Consider the following 16,388-nt stretch of genomic DNA (forward strand, 5'->3'; position numbering starts at 1 on the left):
TGCTGCAGATCTGGAGCCTCTGAGGTCTTGGTTCTAGTGGATTCAGAAGATGATGAGATGGAACCAGTAGGCAATTCAGCTGTAACCACTGATTACACTGTTGACACTGCTGCCAGCAACCCTCCAACTTCAAATGGAAATATCTGTAAACACCAAGTTTTATTCCACCATCCGCCTGACAGTAAGTGCATGTGGCATGAGAAAGGTCCTTAATAGGATTGGGCTCAAAACATCTACTGTGAAAACATAAACACCAAAATATTGACATGTTCAAAACATTAATAATCAATATGTCGACAGGGACATATATTAGAAAATCAATATTTAGACAGTCTGAAATGCCGACATAGTCAAAAGGTAATTCCTAATATAGACATTTATAATCTAGACATTATAAAATGTAGAAAGTCTAGTGTATAGACAGATCATAATGTTGACAGGTGTAGGCTGTGTAGGTATCCACAGCATGAGTCGGCAACCATCTATCATCGTTTGATGAGACACTGGATAACCTTTTGATGTTTAATTACCACATTGATACATTAAACCGCATAATACGATTGATGGTGACTGCCTTTTATCGATTACCTATAAACAGTGATTGGCATCGATCATCTTAATGGGTTTTCCTTTGTATCTATGATATTTGATTATCGAGCAGTTATCAATTGTGTACCCCCGATGTATCATCGAGCGCCCATGCTGTGGATGCCTATACAAGCTGGCATAATGATGAACCAGTCAACATTATGACCTGTCTATACTTAGACGATCTAAGTTTTGTGATGTCTGTTTTGTGAAAGTTGACATTTTGACTGTTTACTATATGACCCTGTTGACTTTATGCCCATGTCGATCTTTTGGTTGTCAACATTTTGATCACGTTGACCTTTTGACTGTAGACTTTTTGGTGTAGATATTTTACCTGTCTATTTTGATTGTCTGCATAATGACTACATGCCACATAAAAATCTGCTGTAGTCACCCACGGGGCCGGATTAATGTTCACATGGGCTTGGGGCTGAGAATGATCAAGGGCCTATTGTGAGAATTTGAGGAGGTGTGGCTGGTGTGGCCAGTGACATATAGGCATGTACACTCCCTATATTATAAGCCCCAATGTCTCCCAAAATACATAAAAGAAAAGCATCATCACTTTGTGAGGAAATTAGAAATATAATTTGAATTATTATGATTTATTGCAGTCATGTGACCAGCTGAGCAGTTAATCATCATCACGCTGTCATGGTGATGGGCCTAATTTTATCTGGGGCCTGGAGCTGTAGCTCCATCTGCTCCATTTTTACTCTAACCCACCCATGATATTCTGCATTAGTACTTCAATACAGTGTGAGCTTCTAACCATGTTTCCTATTAAAATGTTGTTTGTCATTTGGTAATATTCTCTGTAATCCTGTAAAAATTCCCCTTTTATTCCTCTGTAGATATCTGTACTGACCTGATAAGTGAGGTCTCGGAAGACACAGAAGGTGAAAATGCAGAAGATCTTTGGGGTAGATGAACGGTATCTCACCCCTAGCTATTCCTCACCTGAATTCAGGAGCACACAGACCACCATGTCAGAGGGTAACTCTTTCAGTGCTGGTCCCATTGCAATACCGAAACATTGGAGATATTTCTGAAAGTGGAGTTGGACTAAAACCATTAGTGGAGCGGTTTGTGATTTCCATAATCTTAGATGCGGAATTCTCAATCAGAAGCTCTTCTTACTGCAGATATTCTATACTCTTCTTAAGTGTCTCCCACGTATCTCTCTCTGCTCTTTTATGTTGTACGTCTATCCCTATTGCCATATCTGTTTATTTCCTCCTAAGGAGGGTCATTTGCTGTGACTATGGCAGCCAGCTTTTCAAATGGACTTCTCTCATCTGAAAAATATTGTTTAAAGGCTCCATTGTCTTGGGAGGGGTATAACTTTGCGGTTTAACATTTAAGGAACTTTTTTCTTCAGAGGATTGTTAATTCAGAAGACATTGTTGGATACACTAATATATGAAATATATTAATACTTGACCAACCTAGACTCTAAATAAAAACCAGAGCTGGACTGGTGAGTAACACTTTCAATTAGATGACATCAGCTGAGTGAGTTAGTGGTCAAGTGGCAGAGGTCTGGCCCAAATGCTGGCTGGGTGAGCATAATAAGTATATAGAGAAAGCCACATACAGCTGGGAATTTCTGTAACTCAGTAACCAAAATAGCCATATTGGTGCTTCTGTTCAGGAAAAGACATTTCAGCCATAACAAATTAAGATACTGTATTTTTCCATTTTCTAGCTAAGACCATGGGTGTAGCTATAGTGAATCCAAGTGGTGCCACTGCTATGGAGCCCAAAGCTTAGGGGGCTCCAGAACCAGCTCATATAGTTGTCTACCAAGTTCCGAGAATTGGTTGCTGAGAAATTGGGTCTGTCCCGTAGCTCGGGTCTGAAAAGGGTGTCTAGTCAGTGTTGATCTGTGTCTCCCTCTCAGTAAAGCTCCATACTGATATGATCCATCTCTCACAATCCTGTTTCATGCTCACATGCACAGCTGAAGTAATCAGTAAACCCAGCACTGTCTGAGAGTACTGTAGGGTTCTCCTTGTTTACAGCCTTTGTGAAGCTAGGGGGCAGGAATTGACCTCCGAAATTAGAACTGTCCCAGAAAGAGATAGTGTGCGTAAATTAAGAAGATCTCCTCCACTCAATATGGAATGTCCTGCAATAGGAAGTATCCACTCAGTAGGAGTGGTAGGTCCCTGCCCCCTGTGTGGCCTAATGTAAACTGCAGGCACTGTGTGGTATAATGTGTACTGTCAGCATTACAATGTGGCATATTGGGAACTGGGGGGAATACAGTGTGGTATAGTATAACCTTTTGGAACTGTGTGGTATAATGCGAACAAGGGCACTTTTATGGGGCATAAAATGAACTAGGAAACTTCTATGGGGCATAAAATTAACTAGGGCACTATCACTGTATGGTACATAAAATGAACTAGGGCAATATAATGGAGAATTAAATGACCAACCACTGACCACTGTGGTGAGAGGTGTCTCTCTAGAAGCATTGAGGAGGGGCCCCTTCATAAGATCACTATGGGGCCCCAAAGTACTGACTACGCTCCTGGCTAAGACCACAAAATTTTTACACCAGGGTATATAGGAAATAACATTTTCCTATGCAGTCTGCAGTTACAGGTGTGATGCTTTACTGAGTGCCTAATTGTGAAAGATTTCTTCCACAAACCAGTTCTAAACATTCCTCCTGCATAAGTATTTGTTTACGGAGTAAGAACATGTTTCTTAGTTTACAGTTAATTTATTTATCAACATTTTCCCAAAACAATACTGATTAAATTAAGTCCAAGTTAGCAAATAATACAAACCTGTATTCCAGCCGTCCACCACATAAAGACCTAATTTGTGCCAATAAAAAACATCTCAATTTGCAGATGTATGCAAATGTTCATGGCTGTGGAACATAGTACAATGAGACCAATAATGAAAGTGTTTGCTTCATGTTTTAATGCATTATTAAAAACTCATCTATTACTGAATGTGACTAGAACCTAAACACTGCATAGTGGCTCATTTTTAACCACTGTGGAGGCTATTCAATTGTTTTCTCCGGCAGCACTGACTAATTCAGTTGTTGCTCGGTTTGGGCGCCCATTAGCCGTGGGAGAAACTTTTCTGCTCGCAACCTTCTGACGTGGCCAGCAGAAATGCACGAAAAGTGTGGGCGCCGAAATGGCAGTTTTCTTGCCGCACCCAGTACTTTATGCAGGTTTAGCAGCTTTACTCTGCAAGCACGAAAAAAATATTTACATATTGCCCCTTTTAAAGTAATGGGCAATAAGGATGCCCAAAAACATTTGAATCACCTTCTGTGAGGTTTAGTAAAATTGTTTTACTGCTTTAATTTCATTTTATCTAGTGCTATTATCATTTTACAATACTTTCGCTGTTGATTTTCAGGTTGGTGAACATATGGATTTTGTTGTTAGTGCATCACTGAAATATAATCCCCAAGATGCTTGTTTTTGCTTGCCTTCATTTATGGCTTCTAAATTAGAGATGGTGGAACCTTCTGTGCAAGCTTGAAATTTGTCTAATTCAGGCTGGTTCAATGGCCTGACTCGTACACCCCTTTTGTTTGGGGCCACTTAGTTTGTGATCAGTTTATGTGTTATTTTGCACATACATTGAGGTAAATTTACTGAGGTTTTTTTTTACAACTGGTGATGTTGCACATAGCAACCAATCACATTCTATCTATTATCTTCTAGAATCAGCTAGAAAAATGTTAAGTAGAATCTGATTAGTTGCAATGAGCTACATCACCAGTTCTAAAAAAACTCCCACCTTAGTAAATTTACCCCATTGAAAGCATCTAACACGAGCATAATGATTGTAAAAAAAAAAGCTAAATACTATTTTTGAAGAGCCTTGAACCATTCCTAAACTCAAATTTGCCAATGTTCCCAAATTTCCAGTGGTTTTTTTTTTTTTTTTACATATATATATTTTTATTTTTTTGGGGGGTGGAGTAATTTCTGGGGCTATGTGTCCAGTTACACAGCAATATTGGTTTAGGGCGGCAGAGGGTAGCACTTGTATAGAAGAGAACACATGTAAGTTTGTGTGAACTGTGTAGATGGGTAGTAATCAGGTAGAGCATTCTAGAGTAGAATGTTAAGAAGACGCTTCATGAGTTTTATACGGTTGCATGAAGAGACAAGTTCATCTGCAAAGACTGGCTAACAAAGCTGAAAGGGAGCTAGATGAAATCAGCCTTGTTGCCGCAGTCTCCTTTGAGAAATTGGCCCCTTTATCACTTTCTGAGGTCTTTTCACAATAAAACTCATAAATTAATGGAGATTTGATAGAAATGTCTCCACTACAATAACATTGTACTACTTTTGAAAGATTACACAAGTTTAAATTCTATGGCTCATTATTATTAATAAGGCATCAAAAGTTGCTAAGGGAACCTGCACTTAGTGACAGACTATGACACCTTATAAGTGTTAAGGCCTGTTCACAAAGGTCCATTTAATAATTAATAGGTCCATTTAAGTTTTTTACACAGTTTAAAATAAATGTATATGATAGATGCAGAAATATATGTTCAAAATGAGGATATACAGATGTGTCCTCCCTCATCATTGCTGCAGTCACGTTAACCAGGGACGTGCGGTGAGCTAAATGGCTCAGGAGGCACTGGATATCACCAGAGTCAGATTTACACGCAATATATGAGCCAAAGGGTGCATCTGGGCATTATACACCGGTGCAGCAGTATAAACGCCTGGAAGTTTGGTGAGTTTTGATCTGAGATGTGCGGAAAAGATAAGCAGGTGAGGTACTGCCTCACCTGCCATAGACATTTTACTCCAGAGTTTTGGCTATAAAAATGATTAGAATGATGCAAAGCAGATATTTCAAACATATTCTTTGTATTTTTCATATACTTTATACAGTCAAAACTTTGGCACAAACGTTAGCATGACAGGAAAGGCAATGCCTCACCTGCCTCACCCCACTGCACGTCACTGCGTTAAACATACCTTCTTGTTGCACCTGCAGCTGTATCTGCATACAAAAATGCTATAATACAGTGTTTTCATGAAAAATCTGCATACGAAATGCTACGATACAGTGTCTTCCTACAAAATCTGCATACGAAATGCTATGTTAGTGTTTTCCTGGAAAACACTGTAATGAAGCATTTCCTATGCAGACACAGCTGCAGTCGCACAGATAATATAATCATGCTGCATATCATTGTAATCAGCATAGTCTGTTTGTGTGACTTATTCGCATAGCAGTGCAAATAAGATGCATTTTTGGAGAAAAAAAGACACCCAGCCGAGTCGCACGGGAGCTGGTGGCTCTTATGCGACCAGTGCCGTGACTTATTACGTGTGGAGGCTAAATGAGGAAGAACACATCTGTATAGTTTTTAAAAAATAATTTTATTGTGATCCTGAATCGGGAAGACAGTGATGTTGAAAACACCTATGTTTCAAACATACAATTTTTTATTTTTTAATAATGCTTATAACGACTTTTCTGGTTCTGTTTTCGGACCGCAGTGCCTTTTTCCATTGTGTAAGATATGTAAATTATGATTTATTGAGTTTAGACATTTAAAGTCAAATACACACTTAAAAATAAGTTCAATGGTCAGGTTATATTGTGGGGTGTGGTGTTCTATGTAGAAAATACACAGCTTATGATGATGAGGCTGCATGGTAAGAATGTGTTTTGTAAATTGTGTATGAAAGTTATTATTTGCTTTACATTTTAATATATATATATATATATATATATACTGTAGTTATTCCGGCGGCACTCAAACAGTCTGGACAAATAGGTAAATGCTGAGATCTTTATTAGACCATCCAACGGCGTTTCGGGGTATTACCCCGTCGTCAGGGACAAAGTGTTCACAATAAGCACAATACAAGATACACTTATATATACAAACCATCATCTGAAACAAATTACAATTAAAATCAACATATAGCGGAGCTCACCTGTCAGACGCGTGCAGCTTCAGCCGCCTCCGTGCACGCCAAACAAGGGGCGCTTGAAGGTGACGTCAGCAAGCATCGCCAGGCACGTGAGGCCCGCAGCAAGAGCTTGTTGCTAGGTGAACATAAACAAACCACATACCACTACTATAAAACGGACATATTGTAGTCACCACCGTGCAAAAATAAACATTTAAAATAACAAGCCCATATCACAATACACAAACTACTCTAAATTGCGGGCCACTAATATTAACCTGATCATGTAAATTTGCTGAAGACTAGAATACATATTAATAACATCTTATATTAGTGTCACCAAGTAATGTAATATGCTCCAGTGAGGAGTAATGTATTAGTCAACTGAGCTTCTGAAGCATTATATACTCATATTTAAACTGTCAATGTAATCACCAATATCACAAAAAGGATTGTAACCCAAGATGTTCATTGAGACCCCCCGGTGCTATGGTATTCAGTGTGAATATCCACCTGCTTTCTCTTTGCAATAGTGTCTTCCCTCTATTGCCCCCTCTGTGGGAGGGCGGCACATGATTTATAATAATAGCTCTAATGCTAGCTACACTATGACGAGCCTGTAGGCAATGTCGTGCCACAGGCTGGTCACTGGACCCTTTCTCTAATGCTTGTTTTATGGAGCTCCGATGACCAGCCATGCGTTCACGAAATTGACGCTGGGTTTTGCCCACATATGCCAGTCCGCAGGGGCACTTAAGCATATAAACGACATACGTGGTGGTACATGTAACCCTGTGATTAATTTTAAAGATTTTCCCAGATGAGGGATGATGAAAGGTAGAACCAGTGAGTAGGGTGTTACATGTTGAGCACCCCAGGCACTTAAAGCAACCTAGTTTTGGTCTAAGAAAATGGGACTGTCGCTGCTTAGTTAAGGGGAAAATATCAAGCTTCACTACTTTATCCGCTAAGTTGGTGCCTCTTTTATAACTAGGTAACAAGCGACTATTATATAGAGCTGGCAAATCCTTGTCTGTATTGATTATGGGCCAAATTGCTTTAGCTTTTTTGGTGGTACACACAGTGTCCACTGTGTACTTATTGACCCAAGGGATCACTGCCCTATTATCCTTATCATTGTGTGATGCTGTCACCGATGGGTCCTTTAATGTATGCTCTCTGGGCATATTAAGGACCTTTTGCCTAAGAGTGAGTAGATCTTTTCTAGGGTATCCTCTATCAATAAACTTTGTCATCATGGAGTCTATGGCCTGTTCACATTCAACCGGATCATACATGATACGTCTGACCCTTAAAAACTGAGAATATGGAAGGTCTTTGCGTAAAGCTAAAGGATGAAAACTATCATGGCTGAGTAACGAGTTTCTATCAGTAGGCTTGATATAGATGGATGTCTTGATGGTGCCATCCTGTATCGAAATCACTACATCCAGAAAATGAACGGATACTTTGCTCATTTCATAAGTGAATTTAATGACACTATCCGTATCATTGTGTGTATCCAACAAACACTGTAACGCATCTCCAGTGTCAAGCCAAAAGATGAGAAGGTCGTCAATATAGCGCCTGTAGTACAGTAATCTAGAATTGATCTGCTGATTGTTAAGAAAGAGATCATTTTCTATTTGAAGCATATAAGCGTTCGCGTACGATGGGGCCTCTGGGGACCCCATCGCACAACCCGCTCTCTGTAGGTATATTCTACCATTAAAGGAAAAATAATTGTGGGTAAGTACCAAATACAGAAGCTGCAAAAAAAAAAAAAACGAGATAAGAGGTTCATTATAAAGTGGATTGTCAGAAATGCTCTCACCGCCTCTACACCTGCAGAGTGCGGTATGCAGGTGTACAAACTAGTGACGTCTGCACCACACATCACAAGATTCTCTGGTACAGTGCCCAATTGTTGTAACTCTATTAATAAGGTAGTAGTGTCTTTTAAATAGGACAATGTACCCTATATGCAAGGATTTAAGTAAGAATCCAAATAAATAGCAATAGGGTGATAGATTTTCCTGGAAAACACTGTAATGAAGCATTTCCTATGCAGACACAGCTGCAGTCGCACAGATAATATAATCATGCTGCATATCATTGTAATCAGCATAGTCTGTTTGTGTGAATTATTCGCATAGCAGTGCAAATAAGATGCATTTTTGGAGAAAAAAAGACACCCAGCCGAGTCGCACGGGAGCTGGTGTTTCTTATGCGACCAGTGCCGTGACTTATCACGTGTGGAGGCTAAATGAGGAAGAACACATCTGTATAGTTTTTAAAAAATAATTTTATTGTGATCCTGAATCGGGAAGACAGTGATGTTGAAAACACCTATGTTTCAAACATACAATTTTTTATTTTTTAATAATGCTTATAACGACTTTTCTAGTTCTGTTTTCGGACCGCAGTGCCTTTTTCCATTGTGTAAGATATGTAAATTATGATTTATTGAGTTTAGATATTTAAAGTAAAATACAAACTTAAAAATAAGTTCAATGGCCAGGTTATATTGTGGGGTGTGGTGTTCTATGTAGAAAATACACAGCTTATGATGATGAGGCTGCATGGTAAGAATGTGTTTTGTAAATTGTGTATGAAAGTTATTATTTGCTTTACATTTTTATATATATATATATATATATATATATATATACATACAGTGTTCACCGGCACTCACATACTAAGCATCAACTTGCTCCGGTGCATGTCAGAATAAGCAGTAGAAATCCAGCAGTAACAGCACTCGGAGACCATACAGAAAGTACAAAAGGTGTATTTCATATCATTAACGTTTCGGAGCAGCAAGCCCCGTCTTCAGAATGCACCCACACTGTGGTGTACATTCTGAAGACGGGGCTTGCTGCTCCGAAACGTTAATGATATGAAATACACCTTTTGTACTTTCTGTATGGTCTCCGAGTGCTGTTACTGCTGGATTTCTATATATATATATATATATATATATATATATATTCAGCAGTATGAAGAAATCTTTAAAACTGTAATTATATTCCTATTGTAATGTCGCAGTATACCACTTGTGATTCCAGGGATGTCTCTAAGGCTGGATACACATCGAATGACAATCAACCATTTGCTGTGGACAAAAATAGTCGTTCGGATAAGTTGGTTAAATCACATGGATTTAATCAATTTATCGAAATGTACTTTTTTGTCTGTTTCCAAGTGTTTGGGAGCAAATGGTCTATTGCCATTTGCTTCCATACATTACCAGATTTTTCTTTCAACCAGAAAGATTGGACAGATATATAATCTTATAGTGTGTGTATCAATCTTAACTCTTCTTATCTTCAAGAAATTCCCCCCATGTGCATTAGATAAAATAATAAAATATCTGTATTTATTTGTCTCTGTTAATATGTTTATTTGTTATGTGTATTTGTTGCCATCCTATTTTCTTGTTATCTCTTGTGGCTGTGTTTTTTAATAAAATATTTTTGTGAATCACTGGAATTAATAAAATACTTCTTTTTAAATACAACATTAGATTGATTTATTTTAAACCCATATCTGTTTATAGGTTCATAACCCACAATCCACAATGAACAAAATCTATAGCATACCTCCCAACGGCCCGATTTTTGTGGGACAGTCCTATTTTTTAGGCACTATCTTGCAGTGTCTCGTAGTGGTTAGGAGGCTCCTTGTCACTTGCTGCTGTGCTGCAGTGGTGAATACATGCCGTGCGCATGCCCCCACAGTGACTGAAACAGGAGATGTGGCTCATGGTTGTGTCATTCCAGCGAAGCCATGCCCCCTTTTTACGACTCTTTTCGGGCGCTCCCCGTGCAGGAGTCCTGGCTCGATGACCCTAGATGTTGGGAGGTATGTCATATAAATTAAAGTCTGCATAAATTATACATAATGCACATGTTTATAAAATGGATTGACTTTCAATGTCTTTTGGTTATGGCACACACTTGGTCATATTACCCACAATCAGGAGCGGATCCTGAAGAAAATCTAATGGGGGGCACCATGATAGGGGAACAGTAAATTATATTTACATGCACCTAAGGCATGTGTGCTCCCAGATAAGGGGTGTGGTATCACAGGGGCGTGGCCTCACATAATATGCCATCAGGTAATTATTGGCTGTAGGAGCGCATCCTGGTTTATTGCCAATGTTTCACCCTGACGAAAAGGCTGATTTTTAAAGTTTTTAGTTGGTGGTGGCAGGTAACAGTCTTACTCGATGCTGGCATTAAAACCCAGCGCCTGGGCTGGACTCTGGCCAGTTGGCAGTGGGGGAGGTAGGTTGCGGTGTGAGCAGGGGGAGGCTCCCTATTGGTTACCACACGGACTTGCTGTTAGAGCCGCGGTGGGTCATAGTGCCTTCCGGCTCTTTTAGGAAATCTGACCGACGGAAATAGCAGTTCTCCTTTTGAAAACAAAGAAGTCAGAAATGACAGGGGGGGCACGGGCCCGAGTCTGGTTGGGGAAAATATTTTTGGTGCAGTGCAGTTATGGCACAACACTCTAGATTATATTGTAACAAGGATGATGAAATGTACTGCTGCAAACAAAGTGATATGGGGTCTATTCATTGGTGCTTCTATAATGGGTGCAATGTGTGCAGTGCATAAGGACCCCTGGTCCAGGGAGGCCCACACTGCACCCATGTGTTACTGCTTGCCTTTCTGTAGTCCTGCGTTGATGCTGCAGCCACGGCAAAAAATCACAGCCAAAAATGTCCGCTGTGAAGTAGTGATTAGTTTCTGGAACATGGCGGGCGGTATGTTTCCGGAGACTTGCGCAGTAGTCTCTGGCACAATACCAAGCCCACTGCACCATGGAGAGGAGGGGGCTCACCCGGAGTCTGCGCATGGGCCCCCTCCTCTGTTAAAACGCCCCTGAGTCTATTCATGAAGCAATGAAAACAGTGAAGTGAGCCAGTGGAGAAGATGCCCATGGCAACTAATCATCTGCTATGTAGAATTTTATAGATTGCACTTAACAAATGTTACTAGTTCAAAGCTGATTGGTTGCCATGGGCGGCTTCTCCACTGACTAATTTCTACACTCTTTTCACTGGTTCTTGAATAGGCATGTAGTTATGTGACCGACGGTCACATAACCTCCCCCTGCATCCCGGACAATGAAAATACCGACAGTCAGCAAGCTGACTAGAAGGGATCATTCCCACTCGTGGGTGTCCTGTGGTGAGCACGGCAAGCCCGCAAGGGGCTTCGTTCCACTCGCCCCCACCGCCGGAATTCTTCAGCCCCATGAATAGACACTGCCTCACTCTGCAGTGTCTGAGGAATAGATGGGTTGTTAGACCATCTGCAGAAGAATTTCTAGGGCGGCTGCAGAAATAATATAATACACATGGGATGTAATAAAATACATAGGGGCAGTATAATGTGCTGTGGAGAAGTGCATTTGTTTTCTTCATACCGAGTGTGTATTGCGTGACCGGTGGTTAGGAGTCTGCCAGTCAGCATACTGATGCCGGCCTACCAGCTGCGGAATGCCGGCGGGGGAATAGTCCCTGTTGGTTGGCATGCCGACCATCGGGATTGTGAAGGGGTGGGATGCATGGGGGAGGTAATGTGACCAGTGGTCTCCTGGCCGGCGGTCACATAACTACATCCCCTTCATACCACAACATTCAATTCTGTAAACACAGCTTGGTTTCTCTGTATATTACATGAGTAGGGGCAGTCTCAACTTAAGATAACACAGTTAATTAATGAATCTACTAACAAAACCAGGCAGTCTCCAGTCACGCCCTCTGTCATCCATCTGTGGCATGAGTACTGAGACAGTTGTACTAGGAGGTGACTGTAACTTAAAATGCATGAAATAACAGGTGGAAATTAGTTATGTCTAACTGGTTGCTCTGGATTGCATCATCTTTGTAATAGAATTCTTTAGCCAGAGGCTGATATATCAATTCAAATGTATGCATTATAAAGGGGGTTGGCCTATTAGGTCGACTCTAGTTAGGACGACAGTCAGTAGGTCGACCACATATGGTCATTAGGTCGACAGGTGAAAGGTAGATCACTGAAAAAGTCGACAGGTACAAAAGGTTGACACAACTTGTTTTGTTTGATGTCGTTTTCGCTGACAAACCACAGGGAACCCCTATTAGTGAGCCTTCACTCCCCAAAGGTGCCTCACTCCACTATCGCTGCGGTCAGCACAGGTTACTATTCCCAGTCGTAGTCCACATGGATGGTAAAGTATGAAAAAGTTGAAAAAAAATTCAAAACACCCATAAAAAATTGTGTCGACCATTGTGATGTCAGCCAGTGCCGTAACTAGGTGTGTGCAAAGGGGGCATTGCACACAGCGCACTTAGGCTGTGGGCGCACCATCCGCACACACCTATTGCTCCTCATCAGCTGCGCCGCTGCCCGCTGTAGTGTAGTGTAATATTAGTAGCGCTGTGCTCGGCACCTTCCCTGCCGGAGGCAGCGCTGCTAATGTACATTACACTACAGCGGGCAGCGGCGCTGCGCTGCCTGTGTAGACTCTCTCCCCACGATCAGTCCCCCTCTGACAGTCCGCCCCCCTCCTCCTGCTCTTCTCAGCACTGCATACATCCACTTACGGGAACGTCTATGAGATGACTCCTCTCATAGACGGCTGCTGCTGCTGCTGCCTTCGATTCTCACACGAGTGAAGTCTCTCTTCTCCCTCCCCTCATCCCTCGTGCAGACTCAATGCTTACCAGGCATGACATGTAGGTGCTGCACATACATTAATCTAAAGTGTTTGTGTATATATATCTATATATATATATCTAGAGTTTCTATGAGATCCGGCACTCACTAATATCAGGATTTCTGTCCCCGTTGCCTTCCGGAAAATGCAGCAAAGCTGCCAAATATACGTAGAATTTCGGCGGCACTCAGGAGAATAAACCACACAGATGCAGCCACTTAGAGCAAGCCAACGTTTCAATTCTGTCGCATTTTGCATGCCCTGACGAAAATGCGACAGCATTGAAACGTTGGCTTGCTCTAAGTGGCTGCGTCTGTGTGGTTTATTCTCCTGAGTGCCGCCGAAATTCTACGTATATATATATCTATATATATATCTATATATATAGATATATATCTATATATATAGATAGATATATCTATATATCTATATATATAGATAGATAGATCTATATATATATATATATATATATATATAGAGAGAGAGAGAGAGAGAGATAGATAGATCTATATATATATAGATATATATCTATATATCTTTAGATATATAGATTGTCAAAGTCAGAAAAATATCATGCTACACGTTGCCATATATTCACCTCATGCGCGTGCCTGCTGCACGTGCACATTCTCTCCCGTGCGTGCGGATATACGCAGCCGCGTGATGGCGCCTCGGCCATGCGCTCGAGCGCGTGGTATGTGCATTTACGGTAGAGTTTGTGTGCGTCTAGCGGGCGACTCAATCGTTTAATAATAGAACCAAATAGCATGTTTTATAGATAATGTTCCCTTTAATAATGACTGTAAGTTTGTTTAATGTAAATGGTCGCTGAACAGAGAAATTCCTCTTTGTATGGTACGAAGGGTCAGACAGGGTTTGAACAGCTGTGTCTGGTACCTAACTAAAGAACATTTTAATAGCAACAATCCGGTGTTGGTTAGGTAAAGATTAATCTCTCCTGCGTATAGTTATGGCCATTAGTAGATTCTGGACATTTCATATATTTGCGATTCATTACCAATGCGGCGGGAATCTTCAGATTCCCTCCCACTTGAGCAGTTTGATATAGTCACAGCCCACCTGTTCAAACTAACCTATGACCTTTTGTTATGATGCGAGGAGACATTCCTGTGTCCAATGAACAATGAGATTATAGGTCCCTTTGTAGTATACCGTACTCAGTGTATATAAGATCAGCCAGCCTGGGGAGCTCGCTCTCACTCCACAAACGGTTTTCATATTGACTAACTCGGAGCTGGTACCAGGCTGCGCAGCGATCATTCCCAGTGTGTGTAAGTAATTCTCTGTAATCATCTCGCTCTTTGTTTGGATTGGCCACACTCTCTCTCTCTCTGTTTAGTATAAGATTGTAACGTTATTGTATATTTCTGTCTAGATAATCTGTTAGAATTATATGTTAGTCTGTAGTGTATGACTTGTAACTGTTTACCTTTTTCGATATAACTTAAAAGCTTGTTAGTAAAGGTGTTGGATCCTTAGCACGGTATCATGTGTTCATTACATTGCAGTGGGTAATAGGAGCGTCTCGATCGCTCAAACAGCTTTAGTGTTAACAAGGTTAAGCAGCGTTATATCGCTACAGTGTTTCAGTACAAGGTTTACAGTATAAGAGTATCCTTTCTGTGTGTTACATTCAAGGTTTACTGATTGTCATCTTGTGAGCGTCTGCGCCACTCGTGATCTCCTCGTGGTCTCGAGCGTCCACTACGCTGGTAGCGTAGCATTACGGTAGTCGCTCGCCTATAGCGTGCTCGACACCACGCATTAAGCTGTGAGCGAGCGTGCCGCATGTGCGTCTCGATCACGGCCGAGCGTATGCTACGCTAAGTGCGTACCCTTACGGTACCCCATACGCCAATTGCGTACTGTGTCTCTTACCCATTATTGTGAAGGTTATAAGGTAATCAAAATCAGCATTATCAATTGGCGGCTCGTCCGTCCTCCACATATCCGCACTAGCGAAAACAAACGTTATCTGTCAGCAAGGGCGGGAAGGCAGTATCCCTTCGTATCGGGATACAGTAGTGCTGGCTAGATAAGCGTCTGTTTTGCTACGTGAAGGAGTGCTGGTGGAATCCGGAACCGGAGGTAAGAACAATACGCTAGTGTCTTTTAAAACTGTTTATTTCTGTTTTGCGTACACACGCACGCACACACCTGTATTTCTTTTCACTTGTGTATTTTCACATATCACTTTCCTGGTTGCCATTTCACAATTGATAACGTGCTGAGAAAGATTTGTTGCTATTGGTAGTTAAAGAGTAAAAATAATACGTTAAGGAGTAATTTGTAATACACGCGCACGGCTTGCCTAAAATACAAGGAAGTCTGGTGTGGTGTTCAGTAGATGATTACAGTTAAAGATCATCTACATTGATAGAAACGTGTTAAATTGTATTTCTGTGGACATATCTGGCTGGCGTACACGTGTCTCTAACAAAGGGCGGGACTAGGGTACGCGACGCAAGAGTCGACGCACGGAGCGTATATTACGCAACGGAGCGTACGGATACGCCCACCGAAACTCAAATCGCACAATAGCATTGTTTTAGTGGGGGCGGTATAGTATAGCCACGCGATAATAGCACAAATTGATTTCAGTTTCCAAAATTTAGTTTAAATACCTTACTTTACTGTAATGCCTCTGGGGAGAGCTATCAGATTACGGGAAATGATCTTTCTGATCAGAAAACTATAGAATGATAGTGGGTTGAAAACGGTATGAGTGTATTGAACTCCTCTTGGTGAAGTCTTGGTGAAGTCTTGGTGAAGTCTTGGTGAAATCTTGGTGAAGTCTTGGTGAAATCTTGGTGATCTGGTAGGGCCTGCAACGATTACGTGGGTCTGCTAAAAGGGGCGGATTCGTTGTACTCGGAGCAGAAGAAGCTGGTGGAAGAGCTTGGAAAACTTCCACCGTAGACTTCTGTGTTTGGTGCATTTTAGGAAGTTTTTCTGTGTTAAAAAGGTCCACAATGGAAGCCAAGTGCACAACACAGGGACGTTTAGCAGTCAGGGTTCAGACTGAAGAGGCTTGCAGACCCCGAGGGTCTGCTCGGTTAGTAATGTGGGGGAAGTATGGTCCCCACACTGAGACCTTTTGTGACGAATGGATACGAATGACTGTGGGGG

General features: G+C 41.2%; 1 protein-coding gene across 1 annotated transcript in view; it reads left to right on the forward strand.

Moving 5' to 3' along the window:
* VSIG10 (V-set and immunoglobulin domain containing 10) overlaps positions 1–9,287 on the forward strand; it is a 125,745-nt gene extending 116,458 nt beyond the window's left edge. Inside the window, exons 8-9 of the mRNA XM_063964324.1 lie at positions 9–181; positions 1,446–9,287. Of these exons, the coding sequence (XP_063820394.1) occupies positions 9–181; positions 1,446–1,522 (250 nt within the window). The 3' untranslated portion in view covers positions 1,523–9,287. The remainder of the gene's footprint in view (positions 1–8; positions 182–1,445) is intronic.
* Positions 9,288–16,388: the final 7,101 nt, after the last annotated feature.

The sequence above is a fragment of the Pseudophryne corroboree genome, chromosome 1 (genome assembly GCF_028390025.1).
Source record: "Pseudophryne corroboree isolate aPseCor3 chromosome 1, aPseCor3.hap2, whole genome shotgun sequence".
In the NCBI taxonomy this organism is placed as follows: domain Eukaryota; kingdom Metazoa; phylum Chordata; class Amphibia; order Anura; family Myobatrachidae; genus Pseudophryne; species Pseudophryne corroboree.